At 34.3% G+C, this 19,891-nt stretch overlaps 1 protein-coding gene across 4 annotated transcripts; it reads left to right on the top strand.

Annotated features, from left to right (window-relative positions):
* The first annotated feature begins 195 nt into the window (after positions 1 to 195).
* On the top strand, positions 196 to 18,235 carry ZBTB41 (zinc finger and BTB domain containing 41). 4 transcript variants are annotated; one of them, XM_039355211.1, is made up of 12 exons: positions 196 to 214; positions 365 to 485; positions 3,206 to 4,410; positions 6,620 to 6,827; positions 7,499 to 7,568; positions 8,534 to 8,681; positions 10,760 to 10,889; positions 12,370 to 12,465; positions 13,022 to 13,128; positions 13,846 to 13,951; positions 15,397 to 15,485; positions 16,341 to 18,235. In XM_039355211.1, the coding sequence occupies exons 3-12, from the start codon at positions 3,297 to 3,299 to the stop codon at positions 16,991 to 16,993; spliced, it is 2,721 nt and encodes a 906-aa protein (XP_039211145.1). In that variant the 5' UTR covers positions 196 to 214; positions 365 to 485; positions 3,206 to 3,296; the 3' UTR covers positions 16,994 to 18,235. The 4 variants fall into 4 exon arrangements, with proteins under 4 accessions (XP_039211145.1, XP_039211148.1, XP_039211146.1 ...); XM_039355212.1 differs by lacking the exon at positions 196 to 214 and having other exon boundaries at positions 272 to 489; XM_039355213.1 differs by lacking the exons at positions 196 to 214; positions 365 to 485 and adding an exon at positions 560 to 883.
* The last annotated feature ends 1,656 nt before the right edge of the window (positions 18,236 to 19,891 follow it).

Raw genomic sequence — 19,891 nt, 5'->3', positions numbered from 1 at the left:
TGGACACTGCTGTACTGTAGTAGTACACAGTTCTGGGGTGGCTCGCAGTTTTGCAATGAACATCCCGCAAATGCCCATTGTGAGCCGGAGGTAAAGCGAAACCTCCCCCCGCCTAGTCGGCACCCCTCGCTTTTCCTCTTGCTCCGCCTCCTTTTTGCCACCCACGTGCATAGAGCCGGAACGACAAACCTTGCCCAGCTTCCTGTCAAACTAGGTCTGAGTGACGTTAGCTTTATTCCCCCCCCCCGCTTGGAACCCGGAAGTGATGGCGAAACCTGGGGGGGACTAACGGGGCGCGACTGAGGGGGCTTATATGAGGGGGGGGATGTATTTTTCTTTTCTTTCTTTTTTTTTTTTTTGGCAGTTGTCTTTCGGAATGGGGAGGCCGGCCTGGTGACGGCGACGGCAAATGGAGAAGAGGCGTGTTTTCCGAGAGCGCGCGCCTAGGACCGTTATTTGCCCCTTTGGTCGGATAGGGGAGGAAGGTGGGTAAGTGGCTCCTCCCTCCTTGGAGGCTGGAGAGGGGGGGTTCAGGGGGTTTCCGATGGGCGCAGTTGTACTTTCGCCATCCCGGTCGGGGTGAAGAGGGGCGCGACAGTTCGACCTGCCTGAGGCTTCGGCTTTCGTTTGCTTGCCGCTTCTGATCTTGTTTAGACCTAGTGGGATCATCCCTGAAAGGCCAGATCATTGTTAAAGGGGGGCGGGGAAGAAGGCACTGTCACTACCTCGTTAAGAAAGGAAAAGTACCTGGCCGTCAATAGCAATTTCTTCTGCCGCCCACCCTGAGGCAGAGGCCGGGGAAGCAGCGATGGAGAAGGTTCCCCCTTGTAGAAATACCCTGAAGCCCGTTCCCCCCACTTCCATCTCAGTCCTGTTTGCATCGGTATGCAGGCTAACAAAATGCGGTAGGCTCCTGCCGCCGCCACCTTGCTCAAACTCTTACTAGCACAATAGAAGGAAGGATTAGGCCCAGAAGGGATGAAACTTAAACAGTCCTGCTTGCCTTTTTTTCTGTCGAGGGTGCTTCATAGAGGACTGTAATAAAAGTTGTGTCCTCTCTGATATGCTTCTTGCTCTAATGTGACAATTGGGCCGGTGGTTATGTCCATCACCCACTGAAAGGAGCAGCTACTTGCAGATAATGCTGATTTTGCTTGGTTTAGGCCACTTAACCCATTTCTCTTGCTCATTTAAGCATGGGAGGGAAAGTAGCACCGGTAATATCTAGGCTGAGGATGCTGGTCGACATGTTCCAATTCCTTTATGTGGCTAAGGTCATGGCTCCTGAATCATGCAAACAGACAAAATGTGTTAGCAGATAAAACACGGAAGAAGGGGAAAAAAAGCAGTTCTGCGAGGGGCATTCATTGCCTGCTAATAATAACAGTTGAGCAGTCTTGGTAACAGGTATCTGGGTGCTATTCTCCCAGATCAATAGGATTTAAGCAAAAGAGGGAGGTGGCTAATATACTTGTCTTTTTGATTGGATAAGATTTAAATCACAGAAGCAACGAAAGCAACCACATTCTCCCAACTATTTACCTGTTTTCACCAGCTGTATAGCATTTAGACTTGGTTGTAGAAAGAGCAGATTTATCATTTCACTTGCTATCTTGAGTTTTCTGTTGACAGCATCCAGTGAACCAGATCTTTCCTGTTGTACCACACAGAGAAACAACCTGAATGGAGGAGATAACAATTGCAGCTTGGAAAAAGAAACAGCTGTTTTGACACACAGAGCCTTCCTTATAAGGAAAGGCTAATCAAATGTTGGTTCACGTGACATACTAAATTATAACTTAGTTTCTTTGGTCCTGGCTTCTAGGTTGTGCAAATGCAGCCCTTGTTTGTAAATCCTAGTTATTACTTTGATATTATTATTATTATTATTATATGCTATCAAATCATTGCACTCTTAACAAACATACAGATTTTATCCATGATCTGTTCCTAACAAGTGTTTTCCAAGTGTGCACTCATTGCCATTTCAACTGAGTTCATCCATGTTGCTGTTGGTTATCTTCTTTTTCCTTCCATCTTTCCGAGCATTAGAGTCTTCTCCAGAGAGCTAGATCTTCATGTAATGTATACAAAATAGAATAATTTGACTCTAGTCATTTGTGCCTCAAGGGAGAAGTCTGGGTTGATTTGTTTGATGAGCCATGTGTAAATCCACTAATTGTTATTTAATATACTGTATTAAGCCATAGTTTAGTAAGATATGTGATACTATTCACACTTACTGCTTATTAGCTCTCTTACTTTCTATCTTGGTAGGAAATCCATGCATTTTATAGGCTTGCATATGTTAATTTTTAAGCACAAGAAAAAGGATTAGAGTTAAGTCATATACTAATTTGTAACTGTCTTTAACTTTATAACTACTCAAAGAGATCAGTGAGTGACTGCATTAGAGATGAGTGCTTTTTAAGTGATCATTTATACTATAGTTGATAAATAAAAATATTTTTGTGCATTCAAGCCCTGGTCATTTCATGCATGGACTATTGCAATGCTCTCCACCTGGGGCTACCCTTGAAGAATATTTGGAAGCTACAATTAGTGCAGAATGCAGTACTACGGGCAGTTCTTGGGGCCCCTAAGGTGGCTCATGTTACATTGCTGTTCCAGTGTAACATTGGCTGCCGGTTTGCTTCCAGGTACAACTTAACATGTTAGTTATCATCTTTAAAGCTCTTAATGGCTAGGCCCAAGTTATCTAAAGAACCATCTTACCCAATGGGATTGGCTTGCCCCACCCATACCAATAGAGCAGGCAGGCTGTGGACCCCACTAGTCAAGGATTTTCAGCTGATGAGGTGTAGTAGAAGAGCCTTTCTGCTGTGGCTCCTGCCCTTTAGAACATCATACACTCCAAGTGTGATCTGCACTCATCCTTTTGATCTTCCATAAGAGCCTGAAAAACTGGTTCTGTCAGTTGACCTGGTGCCTAGTTATTTTTCCTATTGCTTCTGCTGACAAGTAAAGGAATAAGTACTATTCACAATTTGATAATCTGTGTGTGACTTGTAGAATATTTTGGTATCAATTCAAAATGAAATTTTCCTTTCTAGAAAAAGAGGGTGGATGCGAATTCTTAGGACCTCATCAAATGTGGAAATAAATTAACTGGTGTTTAAAAAAAACCCTGAATTAATCTAGTTTTTTCATTGGTTTTAAAGAAAATTATTTGATCCATTTGCAGGTTATAACTTCAAGTATCACTGAAGCAACTATTTGTTTGGAAAAGTTTGGCTTATTTATAACAGTTCTGATTTTAACGTGGCACAATTGCAATGAAGAAGAGAAGAAGACTTAATGTAAATGTAGATCACAAAATACATCTTGGTCACCGAAGGGAACAAACTGATAAGATTCCTGTAACAGATTCTGAACAGGAAGCTCATGTTGATTCTGCAGAAATAGTTACAGCAGGCCAATTCATATATTCCAAAGAACTTTCTCTGCCGCCTGATCAAAGAAAGCTTTTAACTTCTTTGCAATATAATAAAAATCTACTTAAATATTTAAATGATGATCGACAGAAGCAGCCGTCTTTTTGTGATCTTCTTATAATTGTTGATGGAAAAGAATTTAGCTCCCATAAAGTAGTAGTTGCTGTTGGGAGCAGTTACTTTCATGCTTATTTGAGCAAAAATCCAAATACAAATGTTATTACCTTGGATCATGTAACACATTCAGTTTTCCGTCATCTGCTTGAGTTTCTTTACACATCACAGTTTTTTTTAAATAAAAATGAAATACCTTTAGTTTTAGAAGCAGCAAAATTTTTAGATATTATTGATGCAGTTAAATTGCTAAATAGCGAAAATGTTTCCATTTCACCATCTGAAGAGAAAACAAAAAAACCATCTCGGGTAGAAAAGACAACTGAACAAACTCCTAAAATAGCCAACAGTCACCAGTGCACCTTGTGCAATCGTAATTTTTGTTATAAGAAATCATTAGAAAATCATTTGTCCAAAGCACACAAATCTGCTACGTGGGAAAAAGAACATGGGCTAAAAATGGTTGAGAAGTCAGTGATTTCTACCAGACGATCAGTGCGAAATCGTAAATGCCCAGCCAAGTTTGATCAGAGTGACAATGAAAGTGGCAATGCATCAGATACCAATTTAGATACAATTGCTCCTAGTAAAGAGAGCAATGAATCTGAGGACAGTGGAAGTGAATACAATACTGAGGAGCAGGAAGAGGACTCTTTGGGAGATGATACAGAGTCTGAACAGCACAGTGAAAAAGAATGTGGTGGAGAGGTCCATGAATCAGATAGTCCAGCTGGAAATATTTCTGAAGATAATCATTCCACATGTATTCCATCTATTCTTCAGAACAGCAGCAAAAAATGTTTGCAGTGTCCTAAGTGTGATAAAATATTTGATCGACCAGGTAAATCAGAATATGTTTTGTCTTTTACCTTTGCAGGGTGGCTGTGATGGGTTTAAAAGCAATCAAAAAGTCATTTTCAATCTTAGGTTAATATCTAAGGCCAGACTCAATGTTATAGAATTGTGATTATTCTTTAGATCTTAAGTGTATCCATAGTGCACTTTACAGTACATGCAAAACTTTAGGCATCCCTTGTAAAAATTAATCCTTCACTGAATCCTTAAATTAATAGAAGCTGACACAATCTCTCTGTTTGTACCATTCAAGGCAGCTCCTTCCTATTTTACCCACAGCAACAATGCTGCAGTTCATTGAGCTGAGGAAGACCCAGCAAGCTCTCTATCAGTTGAGATTGCTATTTGGAAGACGTTAGATTTTTTTTATGGCTTTTCCTGTTTTGTAAGAGTGATTTTTTCAAATGCTCAAGAAAGCTGATTAGAAAAACTCCTAGCTGCTGAAATAAGATAAAACAGTCATAGCCTGAGAAGCTAAATTATTTGATGTCGATATCTGTACAGTTGTCTTGACCTAATTTAACTATAGGTCTAATAGAGCAATCACTTCACTTAACAAGTTTATTGTACAATAAAAATGAACTGTAAGGTATCTACTCTGCTATACTTGTTACATTAACTGTTATCTTATTTTGAATCTCCCTGCAACTGGATTTAAAGAACACTGCATGCGCTCAAACATTCACCAAAATTGCAGGCAAACAGTATTCAGATTAATAAGTAATGTTAAATTAGGGAGACCTCAGAAATATAGACAAAATGTCCTCCCGCTCTCTTCCCCCCCCCCCCATTCAAATGCTTCATCTCCACTCAAACTCTATCTGTGTTGTTCAGGCCTTCAATCAATGTAGGAATGAGTCCCTACAGTTGTGAAAATATATTAGCGTTGTGATATATACATAAGCAATACTAAATTCTACACATTGTAAAACCTAATACTCATTCAATAAACAACTAATTTGCTTCACTGGTATATAAATTCCATGCAATGAAAGATGCATATAGCTCATTTCAAACATTGCAGCAGGTTTGCACATGTTTGGTAGCATTTAGCTGTAGAAAATTTTGTCTGTTGTACTACTGAATTGTAGAATTTATCCATTGCCATGGGTTGTACTATGTGAGATTATTGGGAGCTACAATTCAGCTGCATCTGGAGAGCCTACAGATTATTGGCCTGCTCTTTAAATTATTGCTCCTCAACTGGTGTGTACTAACTTCCTATCAATTTATTACTTTATCAATAGCATAGTAGCTATTTCTTAGAGAAGCAAAAGTTTAGCCCTGATTTTGGATACCCTTTTGCCCAATATGCAATTCTAGGCTTGCAGTTCTATTGAAAGTTTATTTTGTTTATATATATATATATATTATTATAACTGCCCATCTCAATAACACTGGGCAATTTAACAATTCAAAAAAATATACTACAATTAAAAACATTTTGAACAATAAAATTACATGAAATCGTTTGAAGATGTCTTTTATGGCTGCCAAAATTCATGTAACTGATAATATCAAGTGTAAACACCTACATGAAGATACTAGTTTATTTAAGATTAACTAACCTGCATTCTCCTATGGATGATCAAAACATCTGAACAATTGAAGATAAAAATAAAGTTGCATTGGTTTATCATATTGTATGGGTTTGAAATCTTAGTTTATTTAAAGTTAAGTAACTCTTAGTATAGTTCTAGACATGTTTATAGAATCATATTCAGATAATGATGTTTAATTCATAGTTGCTTTGTGCTCCAGGACGATAGGAATAGAAATTGATAATAACGTGTAAGATTATAGTAAGAAAAAGAATCCCAGCCATTCTTTAGCAACTTGTTTAAGACAACTGTTCTACTGCTAAAGGTGAAAATAAATGTGTTTCTGCACAACTTACTGTGTATTCCAGCCCTTTGTATAAGTATCTTTTGTATAGATTGAGAGCTAGTGTTAATTGATACAGTGGGATGGCAATTATATACCATCACATTGCTATCATTTGTTAGTTCTGCTACATAAAAAAAGGTGATGTTCCAGCAAAATAATCAGAAAGACTTCTTTAAAAAATAATACATTATAAAATAATTTGTGTTAAAACTTTCTAAAGACTTCACACAGAACACACTATTATGATAATAGAGGTTAATATTTTTGAGCTGTTTCTCATTTTAAAATATATATCTTTTATTTTGTAGGAAAATTTGAAAGCCATGCTCGAGTACATACAGGTGAAAAGCCTTTTGAGTGTGATATTTGCCAGCAGCGTTATTCAACCAAATCTAACTTAATAGTACACAGAAAAAAACACAACAGTGAAATGGAATTTCATAAAAAGGAACACAAATGTTCATATTGTAACAAACTACATGCCACCAAAAAGACCCTGATAAAGCATGTAAAAAGGCAAGTATCGTTGAATCATACTGCATTTTGGGTAATATAGAATGATCATTTGATTTCCTTTTATTATAAAATTATAAAAGTATGCCACAAGAAATTAGATATAAACAATAGTCCAGTTAAATACAACGGCAACTTATTTTAAATGTGTAGGATATTAAAAGTATGCATAACATAAATCAGCCTTTCCTAGTATGCCCTGCCTGGAGAGAATGAAAATCTAGATGACCCCAGGCTAGGTAAATTGTGGATATTTATAAAGCAGTATAAGTCACCTTGAATCAAATCAGGGTGTATGCGTTCCACCAAATATGTACATATGAGAAGTGAGATACTAATATGTTCTGCTGTTCTATTTGGTGAATATTGAAAGATGGTTTAAGTAAATTGGGACAAAAATGCTTAAAGAGGATGAATAAAAGCATATTAAAAAACAGTTAACATTTGTGCTGATGTCAAATTGGAAAGTTTAGCTTGGGTTATCTACATAACTTTTCAAATGGGTATGTAGATTAAGAAACTTCAAATATTTTGCTTTTTTTATATGCAATACTAATAATATTTCTTTTTAGTAATATAAAATTAGGCCAGCAAGCAGCAACAAAATGCAAAATAGTGATTTGCTTGTGTTATATTTATTAAATAAATAATTTCTTAGTAGATTTCCCCCTCAGATTTCATCCTGAAAATGTACAAGAGTTTCTGTCTACCAGGAAGAAAAAAAGCGAAGGATGGAAATGTGAGGTAAATGTGATTTTGGTTTCACTGAAATTATTTGATACTTCTGATTTATTTTTTAAATCTGTGACTTGAATCCAGATCAGAGGCTATGCATTTATTTACTGGAGTTTTTGAATTTGCTGTTTTAACTGCACTTAGAATGATTGTACATTATTTTAGAATGTTCCTCAAGGAGCTGCAGTAGAGGAATCTCTGAAATTCCAGAGCATGGACAAAAGCTTTGTTTCATTCTCTTGGTTATGTTGCTGCTTTTATGCTGTGAGAGTAATGTGCAGATGTTATTTTAGTACATTGACCTGATAAGTGATTAGTGCCTAAAACAATTTATGCTAAAGTTACTAAATCATAATTTTAGGTATAAATGGGAAATCCTACATTATGTGCTTTAGTGTGTAAATAGTGCATGGTGCAGTTGGGTTAATAATAAAAGATAATAAAAATAAAAAGTACTACAGTATGACTTCATGGATTATTGATGCATGATCCTTTTGGTCAATAGTTTGATAAGGTAACTTTAGTGGAGAAAATAGTATGTAGCAATCAACATTGAGTAAATCACCATATATGCTAAAGTTGTAATAAAACTTGAAATTAACAGAATTAACAGAGAAGCAAATATACCATAACTATGCAATTGCATAGTACAATCATTTTCAGAAAGCTATCCTATATATTCACATATATACCTATGAGAAGCTAAGCCAACCCTCAAATTTTGAACCAAAAGATTATGAAAAATCCATCATAAGCCAATCCGCATAAGCCAAACCCAATTTTTTGGTACATTTTGGCACCTAAAATTCTCAGCTTATTTGCAAATGTAAATTGCAATATGTTTATTTATAATACATTCCTTTGAGCGATAAGATTGGGTTTATGTATATATTTTCACAGATAACTTGACTTTCTTCAGGAAGCTCAATGTTGTGTATCATATTTTACTTAATCATTACATGTTGTTGCTACAGATTTGCAATAAGTCTTTCACACGAAGACCTCACTTGGAAGAACACAGAATTCTTCACACTCAGAATAAGCCTTTCAAATGTACCTATTGTGAAGAACATTTTAAATCCCGCTTTACAAGATTAAAGCATCAAGAAAAATTCCATTTAGGTAAGAAAATATTCAGTGCATATATGTTTTCAATTGATTAGCTGAATGAATTCTGTATACCAATTTTGAAATTCTCGAATATGTTTAGAAACACAGTGTTTGAACAGTTCTTTAAACTGCTTGAAAATGAGGTTCAATTTTTGGACAAATTAAATGAATCCTTATTCAGAGGCTGTTTGAAAAAAAATGTAGTTAATCTAATTATAGTTAGGGATTTACAGTTTATATTTTGCAGCTCTCAGGGTCTTTTCCCCATCCTCCACTATTTGATTTCACCACTTCATTCTGAAGTTGGTGGAAGGCCAATTTTCCATTAACCTGACCAATTATTCAATTTTTAACACAAATTACAAAAACTATTTTTCAATGAATTCTGAAAAATGCAAAAAATAAAAGCCCAACAACAGAAGAGAGGTGGGGAAAGTTATCAAGGTCACAGCCTGTTTGGTTAAAAAAAAAAAATGTGTACCTTTGTGAGCTACTAAACCTTTGGAGCTTACTATATCACATATTTTCCCCGTTTTCTTGGAAACAGTAAAGTTTTAGACTCATCACCTTTGAACAGAAATGATTAAAATTTTTCTCCTAAACCATTTCCTTTATTGCTGAGAACTAAAGTAACATATGAGACATTGACCAGTTTATATTTCATTGTTTGTTCAGTTGCAGGTAACAATTTGTGCATTTACTGAATAATTAGACAAATAAAAGAACATGAAGATTTTTTGTGTCGGTTTTGTCATTAAAATCTATTAGGAAAAAAATTGCTGCAATTGTATTTAATCTATCAGTACAACTGTACTATAATTGAAATAGAAAGATTAGATGACATTTATTTTTTGAAGTACCTCTAATATAAAAAACAACAACAAGTAAGGACTTAGGTTATTGGGCTTCTTCAATACATGTAGCCTGGAAGATATAACTACACTTCCTAGCACTTTTTCCCTCTCCTTGTTTTTTGAGCTTTAAAAGCTGTGGTTGTGATGTTGACATGGATACAGATTTGCTTGGATTCACAGAGCTACAGAAGAGGAAATAACCATTTCCAGTTTCTTCTTTATTTTAATAGTCTTACACCTATCCCTTCATCATGGTACTAGAAATACCTGTTTTAAGAATGGTATTCTGTAAAGGAAAGTATAAGCTCTTTTAAGACAAAAGATATTGGAAATTACCATCATGCATTCTGCAATTTGGTAAATCTACTGGCCCTTAGAAAATGAAGCAGAATTGAATTAGAGAATGTGGGATTTGCAGTATGAAGCATAAGGGTTGTTTCCCCTGGTTTTTCAAATAATAGTTAAGAAAATGGCCAGTTGCCCAGTTCATGAATAGCTATTATATTTCTACTTTTGTATTTTATAAGGATAAATCATGGCTGTGTTTTTCAAGAGCCATCTGCAATCTGGCATTTCTTTTCTGCAAGTCACTATTGGTAATTTGGTACATTTTGAGGGAAATTGTTCACTTAATAAACATCTGTTGAAAACAGTTGCTTTCTCTTGAACTCCAAGAAGAGTTCAAGATGCAGCTTGGCTGTTTTTTGTTAATACAATGCTAAATGATTATTTGAATCATACAATCAAGTTTTAAAAACTTAGGGGCAGATCAGCTCTCTTTGGCTATGTCAGACCTAGATTTTTAGATATTGGCAAAAGTACAGAAAACAATCACATGGCAGACAATTCATAGATAAACTGGTCAAGGGAGTCACTATTTGTAGTTGTGACCCCATAATTTAATGGCTTGCCAAGTTATCCATAAAAATGCAATATCAATGTGATTGTGTTTAAGTTTTACAAAAAGAAGAGAATGCAAAAAATACAAAGCTGTACAAAGTATCTTCCTTTTTGGTAAATTTAATTTATTGTGTCAGAATTACCAATAACAACACCTGGGTAAGAAATAATAAACTGTTTAAAAATGGAAGATTAATGTGCTTGTGGTTAAGTTTTTCATAATAAAGTATTTTGTTCAGTTTTGTATTTTTGTATTCCAAAATATGTATTTATTAATAATTCAAATTGCTTGCTCAAGTTGCATAAATGTAAAATTGAATCCCTGTTACTTTTTAGGACCTTTTCCATGTGATATTTGTGGTCGTCAATTTAATGATACTGGAAATCTGAAGCGCCATATTGAATGTACTCATGGAGGAAAGAGAAAATGGACTTGCTTTATTTGTGGAAAATCAGTTAGAGAAAGGTATGCTTAATACACATGCTGTGTTTTATATAAATTAAATAAAAAGCAGATCCATGAATTTACCATTATTTAAAGAAAATAATGTAAAGGCAGTTGAACAACATAATTGTATATGGGGAGCTCCTGTTGATGCTCATCAGTACTTATATGTTTCTCAGAATATTCCATTCCATTTACTTCTCAAATCTTTCTTTACTCATCAACCAGCATTTGTATCTACTGAGCCAAGGGAAACTCCATTGAATTTTAAGATTTGAGGTGTATGTTTTTACTCGATGTACATAGCTTGTTTATTTGGTATAACTCAAGGCAGAATGCATTATGCCCCTTCCTCCTACGATCCTCACAACAACCTTTGGGCTAAAAAGAAAGACTGCCTAAAATCACCCAGCCAATGTCTGTGCCTAAGGGAAGAGTAGAATTCAGGATCTCCCTGTTTCTAATCCAGCACTTTAACTACTACCCCAAACTAGCTCTCCATTTTTATATCAGTGAATTTTTGTTTTGTTTTTTTCCTGCGGTTGTACAGCACTTTGAATTAAAAAAGAAAGAGTGCTTTGCAATTCAGAAGACACTCATTAATATGTCAGCATCCGCTTCTGGGATTATACAACTGCAGAATTATCCTGAAGAAAGATGCATTTTATTTTGGGAAGTGTTATCTAAATCATCATTTTCTCCTTTATTATGCCCGCTTAATAAAGATAGGCATTTGAGACTTGACTATTAGTACATACTAAGAAAGGCTAAGAAACACAACCCAAATAAAGACTGCATATCAGCATAGGCTTGATTCCCAGTAACTGTAATCAAGGATATGGATGGACATGGGCATACCCTTTGATCAATGTGTTAAACATCCTTTTTCAGATTCTTCCTCTTGTCAGACATTTTATGTGCTATTGGCACACTTACTTACTAAGTTTATTTTATATGCTGTGTGTTCACATAACTATGTATTATAGCAGAATTCTCAATTTTGTGACTCGGTGTGACTTAAAATGATAAATAAGGTCATGTTCCTCAGTTACTCCTATGAATACGAACAGTGATTTTATTAGGAATGGGATTAAATAACAACAGATTAGTTTTTAAAATTAAAATTTAATCTATACAGCAAATAAAATGACAGAATTTTATAACTTTAATAAAAAAAATTATAAAAATACTTATCTTCACTAACACATACACTTCTACAGAGACTCCAAAGACTGTGGATGTATAGTACATGCTATGCTGGCAGAAATGACAAAACCATACATGTATTTCCCAAAAAAGCCAGCCCCAGCTGTCAGTGATCATTGGCAGTTGATTGCCAGTATCTGGTAACCGTTTGTCCATTATCAACTGATGTCAGTTACACTTTGCAGAAAGTTGAAATGTGGCCATTTTTAATGCACTACAATGAAATGAATTATTGCATTATTGTAAAAGGATTAGAAAATAATTTCCTTCTTATATCTGAATTTCTTCCTTACAGAACAACTTTAAAAGAGCATTTGAGAATTCACAGTGGAGAAAAACCACATCTGTGTAGCATTTGTGGACAGAGTTTTCGTCATGGAAGCTCCTATAGGTAACACATTCTATACTGTTGTGCCACAATCAGTTATACTCTGAAATGACTCTGAAATGTTATATTATTTATAGCTGGTTTGTTATTAAAGAATAGAATTAAAATTCAGTATAAATTACTAAAATAAAAGAAATCTCTATGGAATTTATTTTTAGATTTTAGCAAAAATGGCCTATCAATAAACAATCTTTAGCAAAGTTTGCTCATCTGAATTGTCATATTTCCAAGTAGACTGGTACAAAATTAAATATAAATTTTTACCCATCTACTTAGAAACAAGACAACTAGATTCCATGACCCATTTTTTTCCAAAAATTCAAAACTTATTTGGACTTAATAAAATCAGTAGGGCCATACAGTACATACCAAGAAATAGTACAACCATCTCTCAGAATAGATGGTGTCATTTTGAGTTATACTAATTTAGTTTTTCACATTTAAATTATACTTAATATAAGTTATATAACTTTAGTGTAAGTCATACTAATTACATTTTCAAATTTGAATATGGTACATTAAGCATGCAGATGCTAATCTTGTATTCCTGTTAATACTGGCTTCATCTGCGAGTCCACCATGATGATAAGAGATATGAATGTGAAGAATGTGGAAAAACATTTATTCGCCATGATCACCTTACAAAACACAAAAAGATACATTCAGGTAAGGAGTGGCATTGACATTACCTATCTCAATCAAAGAATCCAGGAACATAGTGTTTGTTTATATTTTACAAAATAATGGACTGCTAAAAGGATATCTGTTTTCATCATCACTGGTTAGAGATGAAGAGGATGTATGACAACATATGTGGCCAAACTGTTATTTGCAGAACAGATATTTCATGCATGAAAAGGCTCCTACTCATGGAAAGCACTGAGGTAGACTAGAACAACATTTAACAATTGTTTTTTTCAGTAGCCCAAGGGTCACAGAATGTAGACCAGTGGTGAAATTAGTGTGGAACCAGGTCACAGTAATCTTAATTCCATCTCTCCCCTCACATCTTCAGGATAATAATTTAATTTTAAAAGACATGTTAAGCATATCAGCAGTTTATATATTAGTATATTATCTGACAAATCTTACTTTTCCCCCCTGCTCCCAGTCTTGATGACATTATCACATACTGATGAGCCAGGACACTGATCCCTAATTTATTTATTTTATTTATAGCCTGTCTTTATTTTATACAACCCAAGGTGACTTACATAATATTCCCTCCTCTTATTTTCTCCACAATAACCCTGTAGGTGGGTTAGATAGAGAGAGAAATGACCGGTCCAAAATCAGAAATAGTTGGATGCCTCTGGCATTTTTTGGGATGCTTCCTGGAACTTTTATTAATTTAATTCAGAATGTATTGTTACTTCACCTTAGGAGAGAAAGCCCATCAGTGTGAGGAATGTGGAAAATGCTTTGGCCGAAGAGATCATCTCACTGTTCATTATAAAAGTGTTCATCTAGGAGAAAAAGTGTGGCAAAAGTAAGTTTAATATTGAAATATATTCAATATTGATAAAATGTTGAAACATGTATAACATCTGAGGTTATGTTAGATTGATTTGTATACATCAAATAGAACCAGGGTCAGGTTCTTGTTAAATCAGGGTTTGATTGAACCAAAAATAGTCTTAAATGAACACATTCTTTTTCCCCCTTGAATATTAATGTGGAAGAAATATAGTGTTATGGTATGATAAGATACAATTTTCAATTATTATAAAAAGTATGAAAATATAATTTAGATATCACATATAAAGCAAAATATTCATACCTACAGGTGGGGCATTTCAAGTCAGGGAAAACATCATTGGAGCAAAGGTTTCAATAATACATGACGTTTCTTGAGAACGGTGAGAAGTAAACATAGAAGTTTATGGATCTCAATGCCTTATCTGATTTTCTATGGGGTTTTCTGCTTTACATGTATGAACTTTTATCCCGAATTAGTTGAAAGGGGACATGAAATTGAAAACAACAAGGCCAAGAAAAATAAGATATAGAAAATGTGCTTGAATATTTAATTAATAATAACTCTCATTCTTCTCCAACCTTTAATAATAAACTTTATTACAGTCGTAGACCAGCAATAGCCATCACTTTTTACAATGTATTAAATCATTCTTCTCCAACTGTTCTGATAGATAGCCTTTGAGTCATGAAGTTCCTAAACCAGCATAAAATAGCTGGATTTTGCAGTAATCCTTTATCCATTCTGGAGAATATGAATGTTTACATTACAACCCTATATATGAGTAAACTTGGAGGTTTTTTAGTCCAACCCCCTGTTCAAGCAGGAAACCCTATATCATTTCAGAAAAGTGAAAAATACAAAACATAACAGTGGTTTACTCCTCGGCTGTGTTATATACAGTACATAGAATCACAGCATCATTAACGGTCTTTTTCTTTTTTTAAAATGTCCCATTTACAAGAGATAGAACCAGTGATACACTAGTAAATGTTTAAGGACCAGCTCTGTCAGCTCCATTGCTGCCACCATGCTGCTAGTTATTGAAATCTGGTTAATACATATGTCTCTGCTCTGCCTTAAAATTGACTCACAAATTTGCCCAAAATTTAACAATTGGCTATCGTGATTCTAGCCCCATCACTGGATAGAATTGAATTTCTTGATGGGTTACATATTTATTTGCGTTACCACTTTTTCTGATAGTATTGAAATTAGAATAGAATAGAATATCTTTATTGTCATTGTATAACTCACAACAAAATTAAGTACAAATTAATTGTCTACAAGCAAACAATTAAATGCACATATATTTCTACAGAAACAATTTAAAAATAGGGGGAAAATTAAGAATAAGCCTGTAATAGTAATTTAGTTCGTGTAAGCCTGAAAACATTCCTTGGTTAAAAAGTATATATATTTTCTAATATATTCCACTTACTTGCTTTTCTTTGAAGGTACAAAGCAACATTTCATCAATGTGAAGTCTGCAAGAAAGTTTTTAAAGGGAAATCAAGTTTAGAAATGCATTTTAGGACACATTCAGGTAAACTGCTAAAGAATCTCTTGGGTTCTTAAACTATCCCAATTCCTTTCCCAGCTTTATGCTATATTTCAAGGTTCCCCAGTTAACTAAATATTTTTCTCTAATCCAATACTTTCATTAAGAATGTTGCCAAAATGTTTTAAAACAGGGTTTTGGGCCAACATTTCTGCAAGTTGAATGGCTGATACTATTTAGCATGAATTTCTACCCCTTCTTTCATCATTAAGACAAGAAGCTAGTTTGATTTCCCATTCATCACCCTAATGCAAGGACACAAAACAGTCAAACACAGTTTCCAAAACACTAACAAAACTAATGAATTGTGATTATTGAGGTGTGAATATTAAAGAGTTATGTTTGATTTGATGAAGTTTTGAGGAAAAAAATCTTCTTGAAGCAAAACTATAAAATTAAGACCTCACTACCTACCCATCCTCTCCTCCCCATGCCAGACAATGCTTTCTGTTAACCTAAGTAGCTCTGCATATTTTTGATCCAAGGCTGGCAAAGTTAATCAGCTAGTCTGAATGTATTACAAGTCACAGAGTGTCTTTAATGGTATTGTATATCAGCTTTGCATATGCCTATGCTTTGTTCTAACCTGAAACAAAGTTTGGTGTAAATGGAAGGTTTTCTGTATTCTTAAAATTAATTATGTATTTTTTAAAAAATGAAATGATAGTAAACAATAAAATGACTTTTGTGGGTTTTTTTCCCTCAGGCATCTGTCAGATGTTCTGTATTCTATAGAAATTACTTGACAAAATCTTTTGGTATATCAGAAAGATTAAAAATGGTAGATATGGATATGAAAGGCAGCACATTTATTTTATTAATATTGGCTTTTTAATGCAGGTGAGAAACCATACAAATGCCCAATTTGTAACCAGTCCTTCAGGATTAAGAAGACATTAACTAAACACATGGTTATTCATTCAGATGCTCGCCCTTTCAACTGTCAATACTGCAATTCAACATTTAAACGAAAGGATAAATTAAAATACCATACTGATCATGTACATGGAGGGAAGTCTGCAGAAGAAATGCAAAACCCATTGTCAGATGAAAAAAATGTGTCATTACCAGCTCAATACACATCAGATGATAAGGCTTTTCAAGGTGATTCTAAACCATTTGTGGATCAGAACACAACTTTTCAAGTGGACACCAAGGCAATGCTACAGAATGTACCATCAGATACATGTGTGCCAGTGACACTGATATCTGTTCGAATGCGTGAAACTCAGTCTGATCTTGTACAACAACAGCCTCCTGTTACACCTTCATCTCACTCAATTCTTCCTTCACAACCCCCTCCAACAGATTATCAGCAAACAACAGATCTGGAATTTCTTGAAAAATATACTCTTACTCCACAACCAGCAAATATAGTTCATCCAGTTAAACCTGAACAAATATTGGATCCTAGAGAACAAAGTTATCTTGGAACGTTACTAGGTCTTGATTCAGCTCCTTCTGTACAGAACATTTCAAATAATGAACATTAATGATCGTATCTATGAAATATGATATTTCGTTAGTCTTGAGCTGTTAGGCTCTTGAGGGCTAACAGTATTATATAAGCTGTTGTCTATTTCATTAAATGAATGAGGTATGTTGAAATAGGGGTGTGTGTGTGTGTGTGTGTGTGTGTATGTATGGAGAGAGTGGAAGAGAAATGAAATAGAGTAGAGATTGTGACAAGTGTCAAGGATCCTAGCATTCTTCTGTATGACAAAAAACAAAAATTGCTGGATACATGAAAGTATATGAACAGTATTTAGTTAACTAATTTAGATTTTAAAATCATCTAAATGAAAGTAGTTCTATTTTTATTTAATTACAAAATGGAGACCAAGGTCCATTATCACACTTTTAAAAGAGCTATATCTTTATTCAGATTTGGTCAAAAACATGAAAAAAGAAGCAGCTGCTTTTAATGAACAGTAGAAAAGTGCTGTGGTTACCTGAGATCAAAAACGACTTATTCTTAATCATTTTTAAGACATGCACAGCCATTGTAGAAAAAACTATAATTTCTCTAATGATTTTTTATTGCAGTATTTGCTATTCTGTGTGTATGTGTGTGTAGAGAAAGACCAAGAGAGAGTTTTAATATTCAATTCATTGCATGAAGTGAACTGCAGTGCACAAAATTTATAATATAGTTGACCTTTATGGTGTCTGTTTGCTATAACAAACTAATACAACCGTTTTACCAAAAATTCTTTTTAACAATTGAAAAGTTAATGTATCTGTATTTTCTTCGACTTCAGTTATTTTAAAGCTGTTGAGCATGAAAAATTATGGTTGCCATTTTAATGCATTGGTTTAGCTTTCAAAATCATGTATTTTTCTTAAAATTGTATTTTTAAAATAGATTCTTGAAAAGTAAAAATATAGATTTAATCAATTATGGATTGAAATTCCCTCCCCATATGTTTTCACTGTGTACATATCTCATTTTGTATGTTATAAAAAGCTTTACAGTTAAAAATATATATGCCTTTCTTTTGATTTCAGTATCAGGGAAATAAATCAAGGTAGCAATACTGCCTCCTAGACAATGTCTTTGGTATCAGAAGGAGTCATTGCTGTTAGCAATCTAATATACATCCAGGAACCATGTAAGCATGGCTTTTATTTGTGGCTTCCTTAATCTAGCTTTTTTATGGAAAGTTTTTGGAGAAAAATGAAAATAATATTTAAATATAATTTGTTGTAAATAAAATCGGCACACATTCAAAGTCTCAAGGAACTGAAATACTAATTTCAATTGCTTTTATTATAAAAAGAAAAAGAAGCTGTTAAGCATGAGGAAAAAATCTATGTAATTAAAAACTAGACATAAAATAGAACTGCTAAGTGCTTAAATTAGATCTATACAGATTAGAGTCTAATACTATCTGCACATGAGGATCTAATTTGAAGATTATTTCCAAACTCTCTTAAAAGTTGTAATATGCAAGAATACTTCAAATATAATAAACATAACTTTGATAATAGTTCTTAGAAACTGAAAAGCATGCACGTGCTTTTATTGTATCACTAATTTAGAAATCTAAACGTACATCATATAATTTTTTACACAGATTAAATAGCTAATCATGTTAGTTTACCTTTTAAACTATAGTAGCAAGGTTTATCCCAAACCTCAATAATAGTCAGAACTACACAGGCTATTTCGTTTCACCTAAAGTCAAAATTCCAAACTGACACACTTCTACTGTTATCAAAAGCAAGATAGAATCTTAGTTCCAATAGAATTTTTGTTGCAGTGCCAAAATAAATCACACATTGTTCAATGTTACAATATATTTTATGATATCATTTTTTTCACCATTGAGAATGTTGAGTTTTAATGATTTATATAGGCAGGACTTCCTCCAAGAGGCTAAAAAAAAAAAAAAAGTGGAAAAAGTTTCATGTAGCTATCCGGGTGTGATGCGGTTCCTTTGAAGTGTGGCAGAAAAGCTGTACATGAAGGCCAAGTGGTTTCAGGAGAAGTTCGGTTTGTGATAGCCATAATAATAATGAGTTTATTGTTCTTTTGGATTTCTAGACATAAGCATAGAATAGCAATAAAACAAAAATGATTCAGTAAAGTGTAAAATGCATACAAGAGCAAAAAACTAGTTTCACATATACACAGAAAAGGAACTACATTAGCAGCGACTTATGAGGAGTTCTACAATTGGCAGATAAAATCCAGGTATAGCATGGATGAAAAAAACATGAATTCCCAATTGGGGATACTTAGGATGGGATTTTAAAAAATAAGATATTTACTCCCTTTTTACAAATTATGAAGTTATGTGTACAATTTTGTTTGCTGTTTCTTAAAAGGCTGTAAGCTAGAAAAGTAAAAGAAAAGAAAACCGAAAATCAAGGCCGTTGGGCAAAGTGTCTTACAAAGAATGATTATAATATTTGAGATCAAATATTTTTTAAAAAGTAAAGAAATCTGAACCCCTAAAATTATATTGCCCTCTACCTTATTTGTTGGCATAGTTTTTCAGCCCTATGGAATGAATAATAAATGCTAAATTCAGAATAAGGAAATTGTCTTGCTAGAACTTAGGTAAAGATCAAAACATTGCTACACATTTTTGAAGAAATAAATGACACCACAAAGGCCACCACCTTCTTGTTGTTTTACATACCATGTTTACTTGAAAGTAAGCCCTCCTCCAAAAGTAAGCCCCAGCTGATTTTTTGGAGGTGGGCCTAATACAAGCCCTCCCCTGAAAGTAAGCTCTACTTAAGAGCCTGCGCAGATGGCCGGCCACCAATTCCATCTGGTTTCCACCAAAGATACAAGGTAAGGGGGGAGTTGCCAGTGCTATTGTGACAAGGCAAAGCTTGTGGGAGAGGGGGAATCTGAACTACGTACCCCACTAGTCAAC

Source organism: Crotalus tigris, unplaced genomic scaffold, assembly GCF_016545835.1.
Source record: "Crotalus tigris isolate CLP2741 ecotype Arizona unplaced genomic scaffold, ASM1654583v1 scf7180000018636.906410, whole genome shotgun sequence".
Taxonomy (NCBI): domain Eukaryota; kingdom Metazoa; phylum Chordata; class Lepidosauria; order Squamata; family Viperidae; genus Crotalus; species Crotalus tigris.
This window is presented reverse-complemented; position numbering and strand designations above follow the sequence as displayed.